General features: G+C 48.3%; 2 protein-coding genes across 5 annotated transcripts; one reads left to right on the top strand and one right to left on the bottom strand.

Annotated features, from left to right (window-relative positions):
- Nucleotides 1–188: 188 nt before the first annotated feature.
- Nucleotides 189–26,030, bottom strand: apc2 (APC regulator of WNT signaling pathway 2). Of its 2 annotated transcripts, none has more exons than XM_047587977.1 (14): nucleotides 25,807–26,030; nucleotides 19,040–19,201; nucleotides 17,574–17,664; nucleotides 17,055–17,376; nucleotides 16,814–16,922; nucleotides 16,609–16,719; nucleotides 16,443–16,517; nucleotides 11,688–11,771; nucleotides 11,078–11,456; nucleotides 10,573–10,671; nucleotides 10,025–10,164; nucleotides 9,270–9,464; nucleotides 8,270–8,484; nucleotides 189–7,833 (listed from the first exon to the last, which is right to left on the bottom strand). In XM_047587977.1, exons 2-14 carry the CDS (start codon nucleotides 19,178–19,180, stop codon nucleotides 2,295–2,297), a joined length of 7,500 nt encoding a protein of 2,499 aa, XP_047443933.1. In that variant the 5' UTR covers nucleotides 19,181–19,201; nucleotides 25,807–26,030; the 3' UTR covers nucleotides 189–2,294. The 2 variants fall into 2 exon arrangements, with proteins under 2 accessions (XP_047443933.1, XP_047443932.1); XM_047587976.1 differs by lacking the exon at nucleotides 25,807–26,030 and adding an exon at nucleotides 21,057–21,235.
- On the top strand, nucleotides 12,002–17,213 carry LOC125009789 (E3 ubiquitin/ISG15 ligase TRIM25-like). Of its 3 annotated transcripts, none has more exons than XM_047587986.1 (6): nucleotides 12,002–12,627; nucleotides 13,537–14,023; nucleotides 14,399–14,492; nucleotides 14,572–14,609; nucleotides 14,891–15,471; nucleotides 17,069–17,213. In XM_047587986.1, exons 2-5 carry the CDS (start codon nucleotides 13,561–13,563, stop codon nucleotides 15,448–15,450), a joined length of 1,155 nt encoding a protein of 384 aa, XP_047443942.1. In that variant the 5' UTR covers nucleotides 12,002–12,627; nucleotides 13,537–13,560; the 3' UTR covers nucleotides 15,451–15,471; nucleotides 17,069–17,213. The 3 variants fall into 3 exon arrangements, with proteins under 3 accessions (XP_047443942.1, XP_047443943.1, XP_047443941.1); XM_047587987.1 differs by having other exon boundaries at nucleotides 13,532–14,023; nucleotides 14,402–14,492; XM_047587985.1 differs by having other exon boundaries at nucleotides 13,532–14,023.
- Nucleotides 26,031–26,457: the final 427 nt, after the last annotated feature.

Here is a 26,457-nt window from a genome sequence, read left to right as displayed (position 1 = left end):
CGATGGACGGGAGACATGTCCAGGCTGGACCCGAACATCTGACTTTTACAGCTTCAGTAGAAAGTTTCTCATGCTCCTCATTAAACACGAATGATACATTAAAACCGCCTCCTCCTCCACTAAATGCTAATTCCTCATCTCTACTGAACCTAAACCACTAAAACTGTGTGAATAAAAGGAGACACTGCTTTAAGGAAACACGCCACTTTTTATTGGATGAAGACATTAATAATGACACATTTCACTCTGTGGTTCGACCGAGCTCACGCTGAAGCTCCAGAACAAAGAGAAGCTGACAAACCTCCAGGAGTTTTCCCCCTCAGTCCATCAGTCCATCATTCATCAGTCCATCATGTCCATGTCCAGGTGAAACCCTCCGTCTCTTCTGTGTCGGATACAGATTATTAATCCACCTCTAAAGCCTGAAGCTCCAATAAAACATCCTTTTAAGCACTGACTTTCATTCTGATGCTTCCAAACTGAACCAAAACATTCAGTTTAACTTCATGTAAAACAAGGAGATGGAGCAGGAACCAGGAAATGTTTGATTCATTGCTTTAAACAGTCGAGACAGTTTGACTCATGTTCTCAGAAACCAGTCAAATTAAATCCATATAATACTCAAATCGTGTTTGTGCGTTTTTCAGATGTTTCTTTTGTCTCAGATTCTGTGAACCTGAAGCCGACCTCAGTCTGAGCCCAGTGTCTGACTCAAACGTGACCTGAAGGCTGCATCCAGGAGCTCGGAGGGTTTCTATCTATTTAAAACATGCTTTGGGAATTTTTATGAATGAATAAAAAAACAAAGAAACTCGTCTCCATCCAGCTCTGCAGGCGACATTAAAGAGTGATGGTACAACTACAGAGAATACTGAGTCTTTATATCCTTCTCCATCTATCACTACTTTTACAGCAACACAGTTAAGCAGATATTAACACGTTATAGAGACGTCCGGAGGACAGCACGTCCGTCCACTCAAAGCCGCCGTCCATCGGGTCGTAGCGGCGAAGAGGCGCCGACCCCTCGTAGCTTTTTATAAATCTACGCGACACGAGCACAGATGGCCAGAAACGCTGTGGTGTGGTTAGTTACAGGAGCCTGTATACAGTGAATATAAGAGCATGCTGCCGCGGGGCGTCTGAATATCTGCAGGTTATTTACAATACTGATTATTAAGAAACTGAACCAGGGACATCGTGTCTCCACCTCCTCCCATTGGTCAAACCGACGGCGTCTCTTCAACGTACGTCAGCATAATATTAACCACCTAAAACCTACATCCACACCAGCCTCAGTCTGACCAGGAAGCGTCATTTCTAAGGTACAGTCGAAGGTTTGGACCATGACAGGATTTGTTATAATATTATTTTCTGTGAGGGTGAACGAGTCCAGTTGGTGTCAAAGGAAACATTAGTGATGAAGCCTCCGTTCAGCCTTTAAACCTGTGGGATGAAACCATAAGGCTCATACTTTACAAAGCTGAGATCAGTCACATGTTCGCTGGTGGCTCCTAATAGTTTGTCCTCTTGTATAATTCAATGAATAACGTTTACACACTGGTAATTATCACCTTTTTGAAAATGTCAGCACAACTTGGTTATGTGGCGATGGACAGAAGAGTAACTGTGAAAGGTTGGAGGATCACGATCAAATCTAGATGTTACCGGATATTTCTGAGCTGGAAGTAAAGTGGTAGTGCTACTAAACTGAAACATACTTCATCACTAATGTTTTCCTGACCCGTACTGGGCTCCGTTTGAGACAGGAAGGGATGACGTGATGAGTCGTGAAGGATTGAGAGCGTCGATGTATTTCATGTTAAAAATACTTTACATGTAGTTGTCCTGTGACGGGCCACAGTTCGTGGCTTCCCAGGCTGACGTTTGCATAAGATTGTTCTTTCTGTCGACTATATCCAGGAGACCGATGGTAGTTTATGTGCTGAGTTCATTGTCTCTTGCTTCATGTTTTCACTACATTTCTACCAGGCAATGATTATTCTACAAATACAAAAAAAAGTACAAAACGATGCACCTCCTTGTCACGTCAGAGAGTTTCCTCTGAAGTGCATCTCTAAAAGTTATTGATGGTCCGTTCAGGTCAGAACAGCCTCACTGCATACATCCAACTCTTTATTAAGGGTAAATGGAAGCGGTGATCGATTGTCCAGAGAACACAACTTGAATACAGTGAACGGGGTAAATAAAGGGTCAGTACCCGAGGTATAGGGACCAGCACTCTCATGTCCGTCCGTCCGTCCGTCCTAGCGCTGACTTTGACTCATGTTCACTCTCTACGACTCAGTCTTTTCTCCTGACTTCTCGTTGATTGCGGCCGCTTGGTTCAGTGTTTCTTGCAGGCAGCAGGTCATCGGGCTGGGGACGTAGTTAAACGGCGTAACTCGGGCGGCCTTGCTCGGAGATCCTTGTCGGAAAGTGACCACGTGGTTCTCGGTCGTCCCTGTGGAGACGCTGCTGTGGCTGCGTCCATCTGAATCTCCGTCCTGGAGGTTGTTCCCAGAGGTGGAACTGATCTTTCTGAGGAGGCTCAGTCGTGCTACTTCCTCCGAGGTCCCCAGAGTCGTGTCCACTGTTGGAGAGGTGCTTGAATGGGTCTTATTATTTGAAAAGTCTTCTGTCTGGACTGTTGCGTCACTTGTTTTGCGAGATGCAAGTAAGATGGTTGGCAGCTTTCCTGGAAGAGCTAGTGGCTTTGGCTTTTCGGCCTCAGGAGAAGGCACCAGAGGTAATGCATTGGCCGGCAGAGTGCTTTTCAGGATCTGAGGTACATCCTCGTCCCTGATCCTCCTCCAGGTCAGTCCGTCATTCAGCCGAGACGAGGATCTCTGCCCTTTCTTCTTTGTATCATCCTCACTTTTTGCTCTTCCACTGGAATCAGACGACGAGGAGCGCAGGGAGGAACGGCTGGTCACTCTGCTCAGGACGTTTATGCTCGGTGAGGACGCGTGGCGTTTAAACGTGTCTTTGTCTAGTTGCTGCCTGACACTGGACACTCTGCCGGGCCCGTTCCGCTGAGCCACCCTGCATGGGCTTTCAGAGCTGGTTCTCCTGGATGGGCGTCTTGCAGATAGGTCCCGTTCACTGGATGTAGCCCTGGAGAGGTTTGTGGTGTGCTTCTGGAGGCCAGGGTTTGTCTTCTGGGGTTGCTGTGCTTGTCCTGGATCCTTTACCTGGACCCTTCTTGGGGATTGTACCGCCGCCTTTAGTTCTTGACAGCGTGATGAGCACAGGAAGACGGCTGCAGCTCCGGGAACTGCTCTGCGGGGGGATCCATTTTGAGATCCTGGGTTGTTGCGAGCAGAGCTGTCACGTCTTAGCATGGGCTTTGATTCCTTAATAAACGTCAGCTGTCTCATGAATCCATTGCGATCAGACTCCCCGCTACTAGAATGGACCGAAGTCATCCTGACCAAGTCGAACCGATTGGGCGGCAGCACCCTTTTCCCATTGACCTGATTAGTTTGTCTGTTGGTTGTATGGTTAGTGACCAGAGGGGACAGAGGTCTGGATTGCCTGGCTGAAGTTTGCATAAAAGGGATTCGGACAGGAGACTTTTGAGTTTTAGGTGGTGGGGATTTTTCATTTTGATTCACAGCAGGAGAGCGTCCCTTTCTTTCTGGGGGACTACTGGCTGTAGGAACACTCGCTGGCGTGGTGTTCTTCTTCTGGATGGGTTTATTTGTCTGATTTGGGGATGTAATCTTCCTCTGTGACTGTTTGGATGGTGTAGAGCTCTGAGAGGATCCGGAGGAGGAACTCTTTGGTATCCTTGGAGGTGGAGTAGAGCTTCTCTTTGGCAAAGACAGTTCCGTGTCCTGGGGGCGGCCAAGTCGATGGAGGCTCTTTGATCTGTGCTGAGCAAGGTTTGGGTTCTTTGGGGCATCCGTCTTCGTTGGTACCTTTCTAGGAGGAGGTCTTTGTGAGGGAGCCGTCTCTTTCTTGGGGGTATAGATCACGGTCCTGCCTCTGAATACAACGGGTAAGTTTGGAACTGGTTTGCGCTGAGCGAAGTCTAAAGGTTTATTTGCCTTTTTGTCTTTAGCAAACTTTCTCTCTTTGGGTGTGAAGCTGGATGTGGACATGAATGACAGGACGGATTCTGTCTCTTCGGAGGACGGCTCTTGAGACTTTGACGCCTGGAGACCAGTGACGACACAATTAGCGCCTTCCTGTATGGCCCTCCATTCAACACTATTGAGGTCTGAATCTTTATCCCACGCCATGTCATCACTGTCCATCTCCTCCTCCACATCCCACCCTTCAAAGGCCTTCTGCTTTTGTTTTTGAGCGTTCTCTGCTTTCTTCTTCCTGGCAGCCAGCTTCCTCCTCTGCTTTGGCATAGCAGATGTTATGCATTTCTGAAGGAGGTCGTCCTCTGAATCAACACTGACAGAGCTCGGCGAGCTCTGCTCTTCGTACTGGCAGTGGATGTTCACAGGCTTTGACTGCTGCATCATATTCAGAGTTTTGTTGTGCCGGTTCTTATACCAGATTTGCTGAGCCTGTGATTTGTGATCCTCATATTCGGCGTCGCTCAGAGAACTGAGAGAGGAGCTGAGTGAGTAACATGCTAGCGCTTCATCCTTCATCAGATTCTGTTTGATCCTGTGAAACCCTCTGGGCTTCGTTTGGCAGTTATCCGTCCGTCCTATATTAGTCATGCTTTGGGAGAGAGAATTTCTTCTCACGTCTCTCATCTGTTTTCTACTCGTTTGTTTCATCATGTCTTCATTTCCCTCATCGTAGAAGCTGTTACTGTCCTCTGAAGAATGTGTCATTTGTCGAAACAACGTTTTTCCTTTTTGCGATCCCACATTCAGGTTAGCTTCTGTGTTCTGCTTGATGACAGGAAGTTCCAGTTTTCTGACCGGGCCTTGACCTTGCCGCCTCTTTTGTTGGTTAGGAGAATGATCGCGATTCTTTTGTTTGGCCACTCTGTCAGCGACTTCTTTGCTCTGCATCAACACCCTCTGAGTAGGGACGACATGTTTGGTTGTTCGGCTCACTTGTACCTCAGGTGGGTAGTTCATCCTGTTTGTGGGTTTGTGGAAGTGTGAGAATATCCTCAAGTCTTCGATCCTCTTTGCCTCATCGTCAATCACTTCTTGCTTGTTCATGCCTTTAGCGGTGCACTCTTTAGCTCCTCTGTCCTTCACTGGATATTGAAGTGTTTCATCACTCAGGGATGTTGTGCTGGAGAAGTTGACGGGCGTACCTTCAGCAGAGTCGGTAAAGGACGAATCATCCAATTTCAAGTCTTTTTGTGGGATGACAATCCTCCTGCCGTGACACATTTGGGCTTTTCCATTTGGCAGCATCATGTAGACTGGAAGATGTATTTGTTTTCGGATCTGGGAATTGAGAATATGAGGAGGGATGGTCGTCATCAGGGAAGGTCTGACTTTTCTGAACTTGGAGGGCATTGCTGAGTTAATGCACTCCTTTAAGATTTCGATGTCGTCGTCCGAGTTGCCCTCACTGTATCGCTCCCCATTGTCGAGTCCTTGCTCGTCCTCGTCAGGGAAAGCGAGGGTGTTGTCGTTCTGCTGGAGTAGGGGGGTCAGTTTCAGCTCCACATCCTTCTGTATGTAGTGTTCATGCAGAGGCAGAGCACTTAAGCTGGAAGCACAAGAGAAGTTCTCAGTGGGCTTTTCCACAGTGAAGTAGATCATGGTGTCCAGGTCAGGAGGAAGGTTGAACCTCTCTTTAGAGTCCGTGATCTCCATGAACTTCCGCAGACTGTTTTCCCACTGACCCGCGATTCCCGTGGTCTGAGTTTCTGGTCCATTCGACTCGACGCAGCAGGGAGTCTTACTTCGACTGGGAGGCATGGTTTGCCCCGGGCTGTCTGGAAGATCGCTAGGGCTAATTGTTCCGTCAATCATCTCACTACAGGGATCACTCTGGATTGAACTGGCGATAGAGGGAGACTCAAAGCTGCCCAGTGAACTGACTGAGCTGCAGCGACTCATTACCAGCGGCGTCTCGTGGATGTAGTTCTCAGATGAACTCGATGGAGATCTGTCTTCAAGTATTGCCGGTGAAGCTCCTCTGAGGAAAACCTTTTCTCTTTTGGCGGGACATGGGATCTCAATGGGATGCGTCTCTTTGCTGGGGAAGGTTTTTGAGTCGGTCATCAGCAGCTGGCTGTCACTCAGATCCTCCAAGGTTTCATCCTCTTCCGTCCTCTTCACCACTTCTCCATCTTCCACCTCAATTATTTCTAAGGATGAGTCACTCTCCAGCTCGTTCTCACTTTGTCCGTCCAGTGCCCCGTCCCCTGAGGACAGGGAGGACAGGGAGCTGCAGCGGGAGAAGCAGATCGGGGTGTTTTCCACAGAGTATTTCTGGACCGTCTCCATCGTCCCAATGGTTGGACTTCTGGTTGAAGTCATTGGAGAGAACTTGGTGATACTTCCCCCAGTCATGGCAGTAGGTACCCATGCTTGCCTCCTCATTGCCTGGGCAGCCTGGACATTGATGGTGGTCTTTGCTACACCAAACTTGGCCACACTCTGAATAAGTGGCACCTGCTGATAAGACGGTGACAGTTTAATTGAGGTCATGCTGACGTCAGAGGACATTTTAGTGGACACACTGACAGGTGTTTGTACTTGTGGCTCTTGGCTCTTTTCTGTATCTGTGTAGCTGAGCTCTAGAGGTTTTATGTCTTTGTTGTCCACAAAATCTCTCTCTGGAATATCTTGCTGCTTAGACTCATTAAATCCTCCATTCCCCAGACTAGGGTACTCCTGATGAGCCACCTTGAGGTCGAGCTGGTTGGGCCGTTGTTGCTTGGTCGTAGTTCTCAGTGCAGGCCGGATCTGGTCTTTGCTGCCACAGTAACCGTCGCTGCTGCCGCTGTTCAGGCTGTCTGTCGATACGCTGCTATGAGCGGCTTTGAGGCGCAGGAGCGCGTGAGCTCTGCTGAGTCGGTCTCTGTGGGCCAAGCTGCTCGTATCAGAGAGACGGCAGGGAGAGCAGGACTTGGCCCGGGCTTCATTGAGTTCATCTAGTCCGTAAGGCCAGTCTGCCAGGTGGTCCTCAGAGCTGAGGCTCAAGCTGTCCTCCGAGGACGTGTGCATGGTGATGTCCTCCACTAGCCTGTCGATCTTGGCCACCGTGTTGGTGATCTTTTTTGCTAACTTCTCTGCAGCAGCTGAGACGACGTCATCGGAAGGGGCGTGTCTCTTCTCAGCCGTTTGACCAGGGTCGACGTCTCTCTCAGGTTCGCTGTCCCTCTTACGTGGCTGGTTTTGCAGGAAGTTGGAGTTGGTGAGAAACATGGACAACATGGAGAAGCTGCCGGTGTCCAGACTGCTGGATATATTCGGGGCCTCGTCGTCATCAAAACAACCGGAATCAGATGCGTAATCCTTCGCCAGGCTCTCGATGTGACGTAGCGGCTTGTTAAGAGTCAGGTGTTTGGGGCTCTGTCTCTCCAGCGTATCAAATGTCTCCGCGAGGTGTTTGGCATCCAGCTCCGCCTCCAGAGCCTTTTGCTTCCTCATGTAGAGGGAGGGCATGCAGGAGCCGGGGGATACGACTGCGGTATCCTTATACTTCAGTGGTCGATTTGTGAGGAGGTTCCTCAAAGCTGCGGCGCTGCCCATGGCTATCATCTTGTGCTTGGAGTGGATAAGGTTGCGCAGCATGCTAACTGCTCCGAGGTCCCACAGCAGCTCCTGGTCTTTTGGACTTCGGGCTGAGAGGTTCCAGAGAGTCCCGCAGGCGTTGCTCACGATGGTCAGGCTGTGGGATCGCAGGTGCTGCAGCAGAGTCTGGAGGCAGTTGTGGTCCCTGAGGATTTGCCTGAAAAGACAAAAAGAAAGGAACAAAAGAGCACATCAGTAACATTTGGCTGAAACCTCATTCATTTAGTGTATTTGCTTGTTTTAGCCATCGCAGTACATGTCACAGAAAGCATTGTAAAAAGCAACTGGTTCAGTTCTGAAGAACTTTAGGGGCGTTCCAGTAAAATTATAACTTGGAACTCAGAAATTCCCACTTCTGAGTACAAATGGAACCAATAGTCCAACACAATGCAGCCATCTTGTAGTGACTGTTAGCTAAGCATTGATATGTAGCATACTTTGGTGATTGGTTTCCCTGGGGAGTTACATGCATGAACAACAGTCATAATTAAGCAAAGGCAGAAGAGTTTTTAGCAGATGAGGAAGAATCAGCTTCGGTTCTTAGGGAATATATTTGCCCTCGACCAGGAAGTGCCGGACGGACACAAACTCACCTGTAGTCTTCTCGTGTGGCGACCAGACTCGACACGTTTCGGAGGATCCCCCCTCCGCTCTCGATGATGGCGAGCGAGTTGGTCTGGCAGCGGTAGGTCAGCGTGCTCACCAGGAAGCCCAGAGCGCCGTCCACTGAACACAGCGCCATCTTGTTCTCGATGCTGTGAGCCGACAGGTTCCACAGGGCGCTAAGAAGACTCTTCAACGTCGACTCCTGCACAACCGGCAAAAACAAAGAGGAGTTTCTTTGGGCCGACTCACAAACAACCTCCACCGAGACACTGACAGAGGAATTTACAGATAAATCAGACGATAATCAGCTGTAAATTATAGGAGGTTAACATGTTTAACCAAACGGAGAAAATATCCACGTAGTAAATAGGGAGTGTAGAAAAACACAACAAGTTATTAATGTTGATGAGGAGCTTCTCATTTCTTCAGGCCATGATGCCACGGCCATATTCCAAGATAACAACACCAGGATTCATGGGGCTCAGGTAGTGAAAGAGATTCAGGGAGCATGAGACCAGACCAGAGTCCAGACCTGAACCCAGAGAGAATGTTTGGGATGAGCTGGAGACTCAGACTCTGACATCATCAATACAAGATCTGGACTAAAAACACTGATGGAAGAAACCTGGAGACATTGGAGAAGCTTCTGATTGAACCAATGGAGTCAAAGCTGGAGGAGCTCCGCCCACAGACCAGAGGGGAGGAGCTCCACAGACTAGAGGGGAGGAGCTCCGCCCACAGACCAGAGGGGAGGAGCTTTTATTTAAACAGGCTGTGTAGTACAATAAGCAAAGATTCAAAGATTCATAGCAAATCTTTACGAAATTAGGAAGGAAGTGATTGGCTGGAGGCCTTTCCAGATGAAAATGATTTTATTCTCTGGATCAGAATGAAATCCAGACAGTTAACAGAACTAAAACTACTTAAAGTGCTTTGAGGAAGCTCAGCCTGCAGGCAGTCCTCTGTGGGGGTGGGTTTGTTCGGTACCTTGGTGGCCTGCAGGGCGCAGGTCATCAGTGCAGACACAGAGCCGATGTCTCGGAGGACTCTTTTGCTGCTGATGTCGGCCCTCCACGACAAGTTCCTCAGGATGCTGGACACCACCTGATGAAGCTCCTCGCTGTCGGAGGCCAACTGGGCCACGAGAGCCTGGAGGCAGCTCTTCTTGGAGCACAGGGTGGCCTGGAGGAGGAGGACGTTAGTGTTAGTCTCCATCTACCTGGTGTTAATGAATTAAAACGTGTCTCCTTTAATTTGTCCTCAGCCAGAACTGGAGATCTGGTCTCAGTCTGGGTGTGAATCAGCAGCAGCGCCACCATGTGGTCAGTAGAATATTGTATCAGCTGCTGTCTCTGATGGATCTCTACCTACAACTGGACCAGAACCAGGGACACATGGAAGGAGACTTGGAGACATGATGCAGATTCAGAACCAGATGAAAAGACTCTGACATGTTAAGACTCAGATTAGACCAGAACCCTGGAAGCTTCCGTCCTCAGAGGAACGTCCAGTAGTAATAATTAACATGACGAACACAAACTCAGGTCACAATCTCAACTGGTTTTTAAAACGGCTCAAATTCATTTTAATTCATTCAGCCCAATTTCATTTCACGTGTGTCAGACCAGTGACCTGCTGCTAAACTCTTTTAGTTCTTGGGGATAAATAAAGTCTAGAAACTGCGCGACACTGAAGCGTCTCCGTGGTGAAATATGAACAGACTCTGATCAGCTGATCTCTACCTTGTTGACGACGTCCCCGAAGGTGAGGTTGGTGAGCGCCATCCCTGAGTAGCGGCGCAGAGCCATGTTGATGGGGTCGCTCTGCATCCCGTACATGTCCTGCTCCAGGTGGATCAGATCAGCCACCACCTGCAGACCACCTGGAAGGAGGGACACTGGTTCATTACTCCACACATGGAAGGACTGGTTCCTTCTAACGAGGTCATTAACAGGTTAACCAGGTCCTGGTTTACCCAAAAAACAAAGCTGAGGCACAGATAACTGGTTTCTAGGGGGCGGTGTCATACGTGGTCCTTTGTCTCCATCTAGTGGTCCAATAGTGGTACTACAGACTATAAACAATGTCATCTTGTAGTGAGAGTTAGCTTAGCATTGATATGTAGCATGTAGCCTTGGTTGCTGGTAGCTTAGCATTGCTATGTGAGCTCTGTGGTGTTTCTAGAGACTCTGGGTCCAGATGGAGCCTGATGGTTCTGGTTTGTTCCTGGTTTGTTCCTGGTTTGTTCCTGGTTTATTCGGGGTCTGTTAGAGACTAAGAGGTAACAAACCTAATTCGTTCATGGCTCGCCGGTACTCCTCCTCGAAGGAAAGCTTCATGATGGCGCACATGGCCTGACAGATCTGAGGGTCCACGGGTTCAGGAATATCTGCAGAGAACAGGACGATTAAAAGAGAAGATCGTACTGAACCTGTCTCTGTTTTACACCTTAAATCAAATGGGAACAAGACTTCAACATTATTTTTTAAATAGAGGAACCTCTTTCTTTTTTCATTCTTGTTCATATTTGTTTTTCTCATGAAATAATAATATATAATAATAAAATAATTTCCCTGTGGGATCAATGAAATGACCTTGAATCTGTTCTTATTGTAACTTATACGACTTTACATCCTGTCATTCATTTATCATCTAAAGTCACATGTCAGGAAATGTTTTGTCTAATCTTTAAATAGTTGTGTAATTCCCGCTGGCTGTGTCTTGCTGTTAGAGCCTCTGATGAGTCCTGTGAACCAGAGAGATGACCGGAGTCCTTTCCTCTGGTTCCGGCTCACCTGTGGTTCTGGTTCCATTGGGGGCGTGGCTCTCGATCCAGTCCCAGCCGCTGTCGCAGTAGGTCCGGATCTGCTCCAGCATGTGCAGGACCCTCATCTCGCGTCGGGCCTGGCCCTCGTCCTGCTGGGAGTAGATGATGTTGTGGAGGGCGGCGCTCGCTCTGGACTTGGCCTCGCGGCTGCAGCCCGTCTCCACGGCGACGCCGGGCGCCGCCTCCCCAGGAGCCTCATGAAGGATCTGGACCAGGAGGGGGACGCAGCCGGACTTTCTCATGGCGATGCAGCTGTCCTGAGAGCTGGACAGGGCCAGCAGAGTCCGGGACATCTCCTCCTTGTCCCTGTTGGCCAGCATGGACAGCAGCCAGAAGACCATGTCCACCTGAGGACGCACAGGACACAGACCTTACTGCACATGCTCAGTAGGACACAAGTCTAGTGATGATCCACTGAGCTGCACTTTAAATGAAGGTCTGCTCCCCAATCACCCCTCCAGATTAATTAATGAAAACTGTCTATGAATGAATGAATGAATGAATCAGCAGATGATTAATTAGTAGATTAATTGAGGTGATTCATGTTAAATAATAGGATTTGTTCTACATGTCGTCACCTTGTTTCCCTCTGAAGGTTCTGGTCCTGATGATGAGCTGCAGTTCTCTGGTTCTCCAGCAGGAGGCTTCTCAGCACCAGACAACTGCAGGAGGAGGAGGAGGAGGAGGAGGAGGAGGAAGAGCAGGAGGAGGAGGAGAGGAGGAGGAGAGGAGGAGGAGGAGGAGGAGGAGGAGGAGGAGGAGGAAGAGCAGGAGGAGGAGGAGGAGGAAGAGGAGGTGTTGATCATTTCCGAGCATCACTTATCAGTTATCAGTTATCTATCTAATGAATTATTATTTTATTTAATGTTTGATGTGTTTATCTATGAACAGTTTCTGTTTTTATTCTCCTGATGGTTTTACATTAATTTAACAAATTAAACCTCTAACTCTGTAATATGAATATGACTCTGTATGAGCGGAGGTGCAGCCATATTTCCAGCTCGTTGTTATTCTCAGGGAGAAAAGATGGAGACTCTGTGTCTGTCTCAGGGCCAGTGTAGCCTGGCAACAGCCAATCACAGCGCAGCTCTGAGAGGAATTTAAAAAACAACAGAAGATCGTTGATGCAGGACAGATTCATGTTTGCTCCTACATGGAGCTCAGGAGGGAGGAGGCCTTCAGGTTTAGGAGGCTCTGAGTTACATGAGGAGTCATCGTCCCTGGTTTCACTGAAGAATTCATCACGTTTAATTTCTCTTTCCGGAGGCTTCGTTAAATAAAACCATCTTATGGTGTTAATGTGTTAATGACTTCACCTCCAGTCACAGCACAAACATTCACAGACACAAACCAGACCTGAACAGATCAGCTGATCCTGAAATATGGAGACAAACCTGTCCAGCCAGAAACAGGTGGAGCTGAGAAAGACACAGACGCAGATTACAGGTCTGAGACGGACGACGTGTTTGGACGTGTTTGGACGTGTCTCTGGTTTTACATGAAGACAACAAACAGAACGTGAGTAACAGATCGACTGAACGAGTGTCAGCGTGGATCAGCTGTTCAGACCGTGTTCAGATCCGGCTCCGCCTTCTTTAATATGTTTTATGCACCACTTCATTTCCATCGTGTTTTTATGTTTCACTGCAGAACTTTAAACCATCCTGTTACTAAAGCTGCTGTTTGTAATAATCTGCATAACCTGTAGATTTACTGCAGAACCAGTCAGAGTTACAGCTTTTCCTCCTCATCAGGTTTTACAGTCTTTTACTTTCATTATAAGTCATTTGTCGGTCATTTCAATCATTTTTTAATAATGTGTGGTTTTACAGTGCAGTGACAGGGACGTCTCTGATAAGAGCCAGAAAATTAACAAATACATGAAGGAATCACTTCCTCTAGAACCTGCATCCACAATCAATTCAGTTTTATTTATATAGCGCCAATAACAATACAAATCGTCTCATGACGCTTCACAAAAACCAGCCTGAAACCTCCAGAGCTGCCTGAGGGAAAAACTCCCTGTAACAGGAAGAAACCTGGAGCAGAACCAGCTCATATGGAGGAACCATCTGCTGAAGACCAGCCGGGTAGAACCAGAGAAGATAGAGAGAGAAGAAGAACAGGAGAAACAAGATAAACTAACTTCTGTCATAGATACAAACATCAAGCTGAAGGAAACATGTAGGATCTAGTAATATAACACATAGCTGATGATCTGTGACAGTTTGTGAGTATAACAGGAATCATGGGCAGGTTGGTGAATAGTTCATCTAGGTAGGAGTGGACACCTGGAGGAGGACATGAAGACTGGGACAGATGCAGTTCTGGTCACCGACTAATAAATCCCCACATGATGCAGCCGCTCTCTGTTTCTAACATGTTCCCATTAAACTCTAAATCCACATCTGTCTGATTTCAGAGCAGGACTCTGACGTCACAGCTTTTAAAATGAGCCGCAGAGACGAAGCTTCGCCAGGAAATGATGAGAAAGAGATGGAGACGGCGACGGACGACTTCCTGCAGCCAGAGGACGGGAACAGTAGAGACACTCAGCTGAAAGACTTCCTGAGACGGATCCGTCCTCGGACTCTTCTCAGAGACGACCTGACTCAGTTCAAGGAGGACGTGTTGAAAGTCTTCAAGGACAAAGACACAAACACAACGAATCACTCGACTCTGACTCTGCTCAGAGACGACCTGAGTCACTTTAGAGACGACCTCTCCAGCGTCTTCAGGATCAGACGAGACAACAAGGACGAGTCCTCCAACACCTGCCGAATAAAAGCCCCCGAGGCCGAGAGGACGGACGAGACGCTGAAGCGTCTGTTCAGCAGAGACAGAGACCAAAGGGCAGAGGACGGTCAGGAGGACGTCCTGAGAGTCAGAGGCACCGGAGGCACGACTGAACCAGGTGAGAACATCTGGACCCGTGAAGGGTTCACACGCTGATACCACATCCATGTGGTAATAACCAGGTAAAATGATTCCTGCTCCAGGAGAATATCTCTCCTCCTCTTCTTTCCACCATGTTCTCCTCTCTAAGCCTCTTAAAGTTCTCCTCCCTGCTCTCAGCACATCTCACTGCAGAACCTTCTTTAGGAACCTTTCATCTCTACCTCCATCCAGGAACAACCTCAGGGTCCTAGTTTAGTTTTCTTAGACTCTGTGAATCTCTAGGAGAACCGGTCCAGGTCTGTCCCTCATCCTGGAGACCGTCCAGCTCCACCTAAACCTTCATCATATTCGTTTTCACCTCCTTCATGTTTCAGTCTCATTTGTTCTGCAGCAGATCAGAGACGAGAGGCTGAAGACGAAGCAGCTCCTGAGACTCTGTCCTCTGGGATCGACTTATTCAGCCTGAGAGACGCCAGCGACGCCAGGTGAGACGAACCGGTTCAGTCTGAGACGTGGTGAACTAAACCGAGACGTGTCTGACGCTGGTTGTTTCTGGTCTTACAGAGAACGTCTGGGAGGAGACGAGTGGTCCATAAAAAACTGTAAGAACACGAACCTTCTCTTCTCTTTCTGATTCAAACCTCCTGAGTCTGTGAGGAGTCGTCTGCATAGAACGATAGAAACCGTCCTGGTGCAACGATATGAACCATCTGGCTCCATGCTACATATCGATGCTAAGCTAACAGTCAGCATGGCCCGCTACATATCAATGCTAAGCTAACAGCCACCATGGCTCCATGCTACATATCAATGCTAAGCTAACAGTCACCAAGGCCTGCTACATATCACATGCTACATACTTCTCTCCTTGTTTTGCCTCCAGTCGCCTGCTATTTGACCCTTGACCCCAACACCGCCAACATGGAGCTCTGTCTGTCTGACGGCAACAGGAGGGCGACCCGGGTCTTTGAGGACCACCGGTACCCGGGCCACCCGGAGCGCTTCGAGTGCTGCCCCCAGGTCCTGTGCAGGGAGGGGCTGCTGGACTCGGTGTACTGGGAGGTGGTGTGGAGGGGCGGCGCCGACATTGGCGTCACCTACAACAACATCTGCAGGGACGGGGACCCGGGGACATGTCTGCTGGGACACAACGACCGGTCCTGGAGTCTGGAGTGCTGCGAGGGGAGCTACACGCCGTGCTACAACAACAGGAGGTTCAAGTCCTCCTCGCCTCAACCCTTCGCCCGAAGAGTCGGGGTCCACCTGGACTGGGCCTCTGGCTCTTTGTCCTTCTTCTGCGTCTCTGAGGACGCCATGGTCCACCTCCACACCTTCACCTCCACCTTCACCGAGCCACTGTACCCGGGGTTCTGGGTGTGGGCCTACGAAGGATCCGTGTCCCTCTGCCAGGTGGAGTTGGACTGGGAGCGTCTGCTGCAGTGAAACGGGGACAACGTCCCCCAGGTACGTCCCCCCAAACATACGTCCTTCACCCAAAGACGAACGCAGCTCAACGTATATGAGGAATATGTGAAGTCTGTGAGTTTATCGCTGTTGTTTTTATCATTAAAACTAAAGATCTGTCAATCACGTTATTTCTACGTGTTAAACGTCCACGTAGCTTCATAAAGTCCGTCCTTGTCTTCTCCTGGAGTCGACTGGACTCAGGCCAGTAAATCTTTCTGTCAGTCAGTTGTTCTGGGTCTGGTCTCTAGAAGATTTGTCTAAAGGAAACTTTTCTCTTCCTCTAAACGTTGGAGCGTTCAGTGTCAGTATTCAGCCCACCACCAGGGGGCGAACTCACGGTCCAGGCGTCATTAAGATGACTTGTTTTGGATTCAGGGCGGGTGACGTGAATCAGGAACTAGTTATAATCAAAGAGTGCAGCAGAGTTGTGTCTGAGCCGCAGCGCAACACAACTAATCTGTTCAATCATCTAAAAAAACATCACCAACCACAGGAGGAGGAAAACATGGAGGCTAAAGCTAAGCTAACGCTGCTTCACTAAATCAGTGACCCAGACAACCATTCGTCTCAAGTTTATTTGTTATTATTAAGCATTTATTCTAATTGAATGTTTCCCGTTTTCCATTGAAAACTGTTCAAATATTATTTGTTTAAAAATAGTGCGATAAAAATACAGACGTTTTCCCTAATGATGAATAATCGTTACTAATAATCGTGATTACAGAACTGATGATGCCATATAAAGACACAGCCCGACTGCAAAGATAGATTTATAATTTAATGTCCGGCCGTAGCTTCATCTACCGCGGATGAGACACTGAACTATCTTCATCACGTCATCATTAGCTCATAGCTAAAAGCTACCAGGCGTATGATGACAGCCACTGAAACCATGGAAACGTAGCACTAGCTGCTATGAATCCTGGGTAACATCAGACCAGAATGAGTTGAATCTGGACTCCTCTGACCTGTAGCTGGTTCTCCTGACTCCCTCGCGCCTCCTGCAGCTCCTTCTCCAGCTGCTCCAGACGAGCGACACGAACCTGCAACACAACACGAAGGCTCAGACACATCTGAACCATCCACACGTGTCTGAGCGTTTCCTTTTTCCTGACGTCTGTGAACGTCTCTCACCTGAGTCCTCTGAACCATCTCGCTGGTACCGAAGCGTTCCTTCATCAGGAGCTCCACCCGCTGGGCCTCAAACTCCAGCTGCTGCCGGATCAGATCCATCTGGAGAGAAAACTGGAGAGAGACGGAGGTCAGGAAGGAGGGAGGAGGGAGGAAGGGAGGGAGGAAGGAGGGAAGGGAGGAAGGAAGGGAGGAAGTGTGCTCTCACAGTGTCGATCCGTGGTAACTGGGCCAGTCTCTGTGACAGCGCCTCCAACTGGCTGAAGTACCAACAGCGCTCCCTCTCCTCCCAGTCGATCTCCCCCAGCAGCAGGTTCCTTCAGGGTCAGAAAACATTTAGCCACATGCTACATGCTACATGCTACATGCTGTTAGCATCGAGGTTCCAGTAATGGGGAACCTTGTCCCGATGATGCTAAAGGTGATGCTGATGATGCTAATCCTCCTACCTCTCCTTGTACAGCTCCTCCAGGCGTCCATCTTGTCCGCTGATCACCGCCGTTCTGGGCGGGGCTCCGTCCAGGAAGTGATGTGGCATCATGGCGGCGTCGGACCCTCCCGATGCCGCGCTCTGACGTGACGACGGTCTGAGAGGGCTTCTGGCTCCACTTCCCATCGCCATGGAGCAGGACGAGGAGGAGGGGCGGGATGAAGCCGGGTGGTCGTCTAGCTCCGCCCCTCCGCCCATGCCTGGCCCCGCCCCTGCCAGCAGCCTCAGGTTATGAGGCTGGTGTTTGAGTTCATAGTAGTTGGTGAGGTCCATGTGCAGCTCTGAGGGAGGCGGAGCCACATCACGGTTAACAAACAAACTAATTAGTCATGATGCATTATTCATTCTAGTGGCTGCAACCAATCAGGAAGGTCGACTGTTAGCGGTGAATAAACTACTCAGGAAGAAGACAAATAATAATAATAATGAAGAAGAACAATATTCTAATGATGATGCTAATGATGCTAATAGCTCAGACCTTTGAGCTGGTGCAGGACGTCGCTCCTCCCAGATGAAGCCAGAGTTCCCGCCTCCTGCTCCAGTTTACTCTGGAGCTGCTTCAGCACCTCCTGCATCGAAGAGGAGGAACCGCAGAGTTAAACCACAAATTAAATCCTCCCAGCTAGCAGTAGCTCCTCCTAGCCTCTCAGCTAACAGTAGCTCCTCCTGACCTCTCAGCTAACAGTAGCTCCTCCTAGCCTCCCAGCTAGCAGTAGCTCCTCCTAGCCTCCCAGCTAACAGTAGCTCCTCCTAGCCTCCCAGCTAACAGTAGCTCCTCCTAGCCTCCTGGCTAACAGTAGCTCCTCCTAGCCTCCCAGCTAACAGTAGCTCCTCCTAACCCCTCAGTTAACAGTAGCTCCTCCTAGCCTCCTGGCTAACAGTAGCTCCTCCTAGCCTCCTGGCTAACAGTAGCTCCTCCTAGCCTCCCAGCTAGCAGTAGCTCCTCCTAGCCTCCTGGCTAACAGTAGCTCCTCCTAGCCTCCCAGCTAGCAGTAGCTCCTCCTAGCCTCTGATCTGGACGTCAGCCTCTGCCCGTGTCCTGATTCTGGACTTAAATCCAGATGAGCTGATAATCCAGCTGTTCTCAGCATCTGGACACGTGAGTGTGTTCATGTGTGTTTGTGATCATCCCAGAGAAGCTGAATGTTTGATTTGAATGAAATAATCTTCAACTAAAGAAACTCTGGGGACTATATTTTACGCCCTGTATATTTTATATTTATTTACTTTCACTCAAAACATTATAGCATTATAGCAAATTACATCTTTAATTCATTCTAATGTTTCACTTTTTAAATGCTTTTAATTTCTTACTATCTTGTTTTTGTTTTTATGATTTTAATGTTATTTTATGTATTAGTGTATGAACAGTGCTAAAATAATAAACCTGTATGACTGCGATGAAAATTATCGTAGATAGTCAAACTTTGGTTCATTTAAAATGTTAATGTCGGTTAATGTTGGTTAATGTTGATTAATGTCGGTTAATGTTGGTTAATGTTGGTTAATGTCGGTTAATGTTGGTTAATGTTGGTTAATGTTGGTTAATGTCGGTTAATGTTGGTTAATGTTGGTTAATGTTGGTAAATGTTGGTAAATGTCGGTTAATGTCGGTAAATGTTGGTTAATGTTGGTTAATGTTGGTAAATGTTGGTAAATGTCGGTTAATGTCGGTAAATGTTGGTTAATGTTGGTTAATGTTGGTTAATGTTGGTTAATGTTGGTAAATGTCGGTTAATGTCGGTAAATGTTGGTTAATGTTGGTTAATGTTGGTTAATGTTGGTTAATGTCGGTTAATGTTGGTTAATGTTGGTTAATGTCGGTTAATGTCGGTTAATGTTGGTTAATGTTGGTTAATGTCGGTAAATGTTGGTAAATGTTGGTAAATGTCGGTTAATGTCGGTTAAAAGGCACCGTCCCTCTAAGATAAATGAAGTAAAAACCTTCATGCTGAACGTCTCTGTCTCCAGCTTGGACAGATGGTTGGAGTTGTCCTCCAGCTCCCTCCTCAGGTGGGAGTTCTCCTTGCGGAGCGCCTCCACCTGGTGGGCCAGCTGGTCGTAGGAAGCCACGGTGTTGGCCATCTTCACTCTCTGCAGCGCCTCCTGCAGGACATCACAGGACATTCATTCAACAAACTCCTCCTCCTCCTCCTCCTCCTCTTCACCCCCCATCCTGCTAAACTGACTAAAACCAGTACAGAGGACGAAGAAGAAACAAATGAGGAGAAACTTTAGTTTGACTGAGCTGTGATGCATCAGAAAAACAACAAAGTGACACGAGGAAACTCTGAGTCAGGATCAGCTGATCAGAGGATGGAAACAGCCGGAGGAGAAAAAAGTTAGATAATATGTTATCTAACATGACCTCCATGTTCAGGAGGAGGAGGAGGAGGGGGAGGAGAGAGGGACAGGAGGAGAGGAGGAGGAGGAGGAGGAGGAGGAGGAGGAGGAGGAGGAGGAGGAGGAGGAGGACGTGGAGGAGAGAGGGACAGGAGGAGAGGAGGAGGAGGAGGAGAGGAGGAGGAGGAGGTGGAGGACGTGGAGGAGAGAGGGACAGGAGGAGGAGAGGAGGAGGAGGAGAGGAGGAGGGGGGGGGGGAGGGGGGAGGGGTGAGGAGGAGGAGAGGAGGAGGAGGAGAGGAGGAGAGGAGGAAGAGGAGAGGAGGAGGAGGAGGAGAGGAGGAGGAGGAGAGGAGGAGGAGGAGGAGGAGAGGAGGAGAGGAGGAGGAGGAGGAGGAGGAGGAGGAGGAGGAGGAGGAGGAGGACACAGGCTCAGAGTCAGACCAGTTCTTTTACTAGTTTTACTCTGAGCTCAGGATCATGAGGATCATGAATCAGTTCTACTAATAAACTATAAAGTCTTTTATTAAACTGATGTTTATTCTTCTCCGTTATGTTTTACTCACTCTCTTATTCTCTTATTGTACTTTGCTAAAAACCCAATGATTCTATTTACAGCAGTCGTATAAACCTGTGTGCTTCTAAATGAAATGAATTTTATGCTTTTTTCAGAAACAAAATTAGAACGATCAGAACGAACAAAGAGACTGAAAACTAAACATCCCCAAACAGCCTAAATGCACTTTTCTGATTTAGTGAATGTGAAAATGGTTAATAAAGGTGAGTTAAAATCATCTCCCTGTGCTCTAGATCCCGTTTTACCAATAATTAAACCTTTTAAACCTGCATTAGTTAAACCACCGCCCAAAAAACACAACAAAGATCGTTCCATCATCTCCAGTTACGGAACCATCTAGTCTGTTTCTAGTCCGAACCAGCTCTAGTGATTAATGACCTCAGGATGAACACAGACCTGGTTCTGCTGGACCGGGGGGGGAACTGAATCCAGGGGCCAAAGAGTTTGGCAGAAATACTACTACTACTCTTCTCCTGTCTCCTCTGTGTTGTTGGGTTTTGCTTGTGTGGAGGCAGATGTTGTTACACATCCTGACTGAAAAGCTTCTGTCGTTTTAAATGTTGAACAGAATAAAGAGACTCTGTTATTTCTTTAAGTCTGGGGCTCAGCAGACCTCAGCTGGTGTGTGTTTGTCTCCCCTCAAAGAAAACCGGGATGTATTGATGTTCCCTGTTACCGTGGCAATGCACCACCCTCCTCCTCCTCCTCGTCGTTGCCATGGTGACACATTTACATCCAGCGATGGCTCTCTCTGCCTCTCCTTTGTCATTTGACACACAAACTCCACAGAGCAGCAGAGTCTGCCGCAGTCGCCGCAAAGCATGCTGGGTAGACTTAACGAGCGTTAAAGGGGCCCGTTAACGTTAAAGGCTGTTGCTATGGAAACAAGTGATCCTGTGCGTGTGACCCTAATATGAGACGACAGCGTAGTGAGAAGAAACAGGAAGAGACGACCAGATCCAAAGAGAAAAGACGACAAAGAGACAGAACCTGAATCTGCTGACGTGACAGGACACGATGAATGACTGAATTAGAGCCTGACCTCATTCATGCGTTCACCTCCAGCCGCTCAGCGCTGCTCTTTTCCTGCTGCGACACATTATTCATAAAGAAACAGCCTTGTTCGTCTCCGCTCCTCAGGCTAAAGCTCCGTTAAAAGCTCTGCGACGACACAGACGCCATTTTCTCCTCCTCGTCTCTGCTCGTTCTTGCCTGGAGGATGCGGTTGCCGCGGTAACCAGACAGAGACAGAGAGATGGATGGAGGACGGGGGGTGTGGTGGAGGTGGAGCGGAAGGAGGGGGGGTAGTCGATGCTTCTCTTTGTTCAGAAAGACGTTTCTAAATACACCGTTTCCTGGTTAATGAGGGGCAGTAAGTCTGATTTTATCTATTTTATTTATTTATGTCGTCGTTCTGGGGAATGTTTACATCAGTGGTTCTCATCTGGTCTGGGTTCAGGACCCACCGCCCCCCTTTATGACTGAAAGCCACGACCCAAATCAGACAAAACCTTCAACTTCTCAAACGTATTGAATGAACAGATGGTTCAGTTTGAACCTGAGACAGTAGAATAAAATAATATGACAGGATGAACACATGAAACTAATGTAATGATGAACTAGAGAAGGAACTGATCCTTTAACTCTCAAACGGCTGCATTTAAATCCAAACCATCAGTCACTTCAGTCTTTTCTAACAGACTCAGAACTTTCAGGAACAAACACCAAATAAAAAAGACGTAGTTTCAGAATCCGGGTCTTTTTCTGAGGATTAATCTCTGAATATTAAAACTATTCAGTCTCTTCTCTGAGCATCAATCAGACACGACAACACAGCATTTAACACACTTTAACACACTCTGCTCCATGGAAACATTCACAAACACTAAATAAATTACATAATACGTCCAGTTCAAAATGATTCAAGTTCACAGGACGAACTTTTCTTCTTCTCCCTCATCAGAAGGTAAAACTGAAAAACCAGAGGAGACGACACCTCACGGCACTAAACACTAAACACTAAACACTAAACACTGAACACTAAACACTAAACACTAAACACTGAACACTGAACATTAAACACTGAACACTAAACACTAAACACTAAACACTAACACTGGGTTTCATCCTTCGTTCTCAGCAGAAGTAAATCCAGCAGGTAAACAAACCTACAGTTCTTCTTCTGTGGTGGTTAATCTGCTGTTAACCAGTGGAGTAAATCTTTTTGACCCAGTTTTGGGTCATGAGACTCCCTGGTTTACAGGATGCACCCTGGGAAATGTAGGCTAATGAGCTAACAGCGCTACCAGAAAAGACCAGAGGACGTGAACGTGAGCGACGTTACTCAGCTCTGGTTTAATGAGGACGGGACTTTATACGATGATAGCAGGTTTAGACCAACATTAGGTTCCAAACTGGTTCCAAACTGGTTCCAAACTGGAGCTGATGTAAACAGGGGCCAAAGCTGAGAACCTGGACGGGGTCAGAGACCAAAACAGGACCAGAGAAGCTAAGAACCTCCATTTTAAAAGCACAACCAGCAGGTGACAACAAAAAGAAAAGGGACAGAATTGTGGACGTTAAAAAGCAGCAGTAGTGACGGAGGACGAGCTGGGACCATCTGAACCACAAACACCACAAACACCACAAACACCGGCAACAGCAAAACCACGTAGGAGAGTAGAGACCAGAGCAGGTCCTTCATGTTAAAAACAGAAGCAGAAACTACAGACAGTGGACGGGGGGACAGGGGGGGCTGTCCCCATTCTGGGTGACCTGTCCCCCGGCTAAAGCTGTCCCCGAAAACGTCCCCGATGTTAGCAGACATCTCATCTCATCTTCTCCACCTCTTATCCTCACTAGGGCCAGGGGGGGGGGTTCTTTCTGGGACCAGAACCTGGGACCAGAACCTGGGACCAGAACCTGGGACGTCCATTAGAGCGAGAAACCACTGAGGTTTAATTTAAAAATAAAAGCTGTAGATTGATTCTGGGAAAATGAGCCGAGGACCGAACATCGACACGTTTCCAGCTCCGATCACATCGAACATCAGAAACTAAATCATCTTTCGGTGGCAAATTCCAGCATTTAAGAAAGAAAGAAACATCTAAAGCATGAAAACCAGCACCGTGTCAAAAAGGTCTGAAGAATCTTCAGACCTGAAACGTGGACAGAGATGAGGCTGAATCGTGCGTTGGTGCTGGTTTCATTCAGAGTTTCTCCAGGTGAAAAGATGAGACCAGAACTTTTACATCAAACACAATGAAATGAATCGTCTGCATCCTGAGGACGACTGAGAGAAACCGGATCCTCCACGTTTTCCTCCCATGAATCTGCAGCTTCATGAAGATGAACTGAATGAATCAAAGCTTCAGTTCATTGATTTGCTCCTAAACACGAGTCAGAACGTCCTGATAGACGAGGACCCATCACACTGATGTTTAACATTAACTCGTGTTCCTGCTTAAACAAACACACAGTCTGACCTGAGTCTTTCTCTTCGTCTGCTTCCAGGATGTGATGAAGAAACATGCAGCTGCTCTTTATCTGTTTGCAGCTTTTTTTATTGATAATCAGTTCGTTTCCGTCCCATCAGCTTCACGTCCTCCACAGCGGAGACAGAGACAAGGTCAGACAGCGTCCACACGAACATCAGCGCTGGTTATGTAACGTCTGTGAACATCTCATCTCTGACTCATCCAGGACCAGGACCTGGTCCGACCTCCACCTCTCTGGGCTTTTAGTCACATGCTTATTCGTCAGGACGTCGCTGCTGCTTCAAACCGAAGCTTCAGGAACAAATGGTTTTTAAAAACACTTCCTGGACTCTTCTTCTTGTTTTTAGCTGCGTTTCCAGCTGAAAAAATGACGCTTCAGAGGAAAAACAACCTCTACACGGTTCATTGTAAAGTCCCGCCTGCCTCCATGCTAAGCTAACAGCTCAGCTAACGTACATAATAAGGTCTGGTCACATGACAGAACCCTGAAGAACATCAGATTTCTCCCCAGAAAAACCAGTCACCTATGCTACATGCTACAAAGCAATGCATGCTACGTATTAATGCTAAGCTAACTTTCACCACAACACGGCTGAACTGTGTAAAACCATTAGTCTGGATGAGGCTCAGGGCTCAGATTCTGTCAGTGCAGTCACCATGTGGTGGATAGTTGACGTAGAATCATGTGAATGATAATAAAAAACATTATTGAGACAGAAGAAGAAACTGTGACGTGGTGACTGATAGATTCAGGTTATCTGAGCTGCTGAGCTCCAGCTACATGACGCTTGCTATCGATGGAAAGAGCTTCTCTACTTTCTAAAGGCTCCCAGAGGATTGTGGGTAATGTTCCTTCATATTTACAGACTCTTCAGAAGTTTCTAGATGTCGTTTCCTGACACATGGATCTGATCTGATCCTTCGTTCTCGCTGCAGACGATCGTTAAAGTCTGAGCAAACTTTAGTCTGAGAGGCAGCCACGCCCTCCACCCTCCACCTTCACCTCCACCCTCCGCCTCTGCCTCCACCTCCACCCTCCATCCTCCTCCTCCATCCTCCACCTTCCATCTTTCACCTCCACCTCCATCCTCCACCTCCACCCTACATCCTCCACCTCCATCCTCTACCTCCATCCTCCACCTCCACCCTCCATCCTCCTCCTCCACCCTCCGCCTCTGCCTCCACCTCCACCCTCCACCCTCCACCTTCACCTCCACCCTCCGCCTCTGCCTCCACCTCCACCTCCATCCTCCTCCTCCATCCTCCTCCTTCAGCCTACATCCTCTGTCTCCATCCTCCACCTTCCATCTTTCACCTCCACCTCCAGCCTCTGCCTCCGTCCTACATCCTACATCCTACACCCTCCACCTCCACCCTACATCCTCCACCTTCATCCTCTACCTCCACCTGCACCCGACATCCTCCACCTCCATCCTCCATCCTCCACCTCCATCCTCCATCCTCCATCCTCCACCTCCACCTCCACCCTACATCCTCCACCCTCTGCCTCCACCTCCACCCTCCATCCTCCTCCTTCAGCCTACGTCCTCTGTCTCCATCCTCCACCTTCCATCTTTCACCTCCACCTCCATCCTCTGCCTCCGTCCTACATCCTACAGCCTCCACCTCCACCCTACATCCTCCACCTCCATCCTCTACCTCCATCCTCCACCTCCACCTCCATCCTCCACCTCCACCCTCCATCCTCCACCTCCATCCTCTACCTCCATCCTCCACCTCCACCCTCCATCCTCCACCTCCATCCTCTACCTCCATCCTCTACCTCCACCCTCCATCCTCCACCTGCACCCGACATCCTCCACCTCCATCCTCCACCTCCATCCTCCACCCTCCACCTCCACCTCCAGGCTTTAAACCAGTCTGATCCAGACTAGAACCCTGAGAGCAGCACCGTTCATCACTTCATTTATCCAGAGTGTCTGTGAAGGCACCAGCAGGTCTCACATCATCAGTGTCTCTGAACAATGAACCACACGTGAGACGTTCAAGGCCCGAAACGATCAACCAGTAAAAGACAGAAAAAAAAACCAACCTGATCCATAAACAAGCTGCAGCTGAAAATAGACGGAGCCCGTGCACATGACGTTTCTGGTTAAAATGCAAATGAGGTTTTATCTCATTGCGAATATTTGACCTTTATCTGCCGCAGAGACATGAATGATTCATCACACACACACACACACACACACACACACACACACACACACACACACACACGCAGCGACACACTGATGAACGGATGAAAACATTCAAATAATTAAAAAATCTCTGAACCTGGAATCTGCGCTGCAGCGTCTATGATCTGGATCCATCAGCCTCCTCCTCCTGAAGCATCTGCGACAAACAGCAGCCGAACCGAGCCGAAACCAGCCGAACCGAACCGAAACCAGCCGAAACCAGCCGGGGGAGAGACGCAACAACGACGACGGAAAAACAAAAGACAAAAGAAGAGAGATGTGACCTCAGCTCATCACTGAGAGACGAATGGAGGAGAGAGAGAAAGATGGAGGAAGATGGAGGGAGGGGGGGACAGAGGGAGGGGGGAGGGAGGGTGTGTCTCTGGAGGAGAGAGAGAGGGAGGGAGGAATGGGGGAAGGGAGGAATAGATCGATGGTCGTCGGGATGCGTCTATTTCCTGCGTCATACACACAGTGGAGGTTTGGTTGTTAATCCTGGTGGAGACACAGAAATAAAACCATCACAACAAAACCAATCAGTCATGATCAACACCAGACAAACAATCTGGTGACATGATTCATTTGTTTTGTTTGTTGTATTATCACATCAACAGCGCCACCAAACGGCAGCGTTCAACATCTCCCTCCATCACATATTCACGCTGGAAACTATAACGTGACGCTGCGGACGCTCCTGGTTGAATGTACAATTACGCTTTAATCTCCAGCTCCTGTTCAGCTTTACGTC

The sequence above is a fragment of the Mugil cephalus genome, chromosome 6 (assembly GCF_022458985.1).
Source record: "Mugil cephalus isolate CIBA_MC_2020 chromosome 6, CIBA_Mcephalus_1.1, whole genome shotgun sequence".
NCBI classification, from domain to species: Eukaryota; Metazoa; Chordata; class Actinopteri; order Mugiliformes; family Mugilidae; genus Mugil; species Mugil cephalus.
Note: the sequence above shows the minus strand (reverse complement) of the source record. Positions and strands in the feature narration are given on the sequence as shown.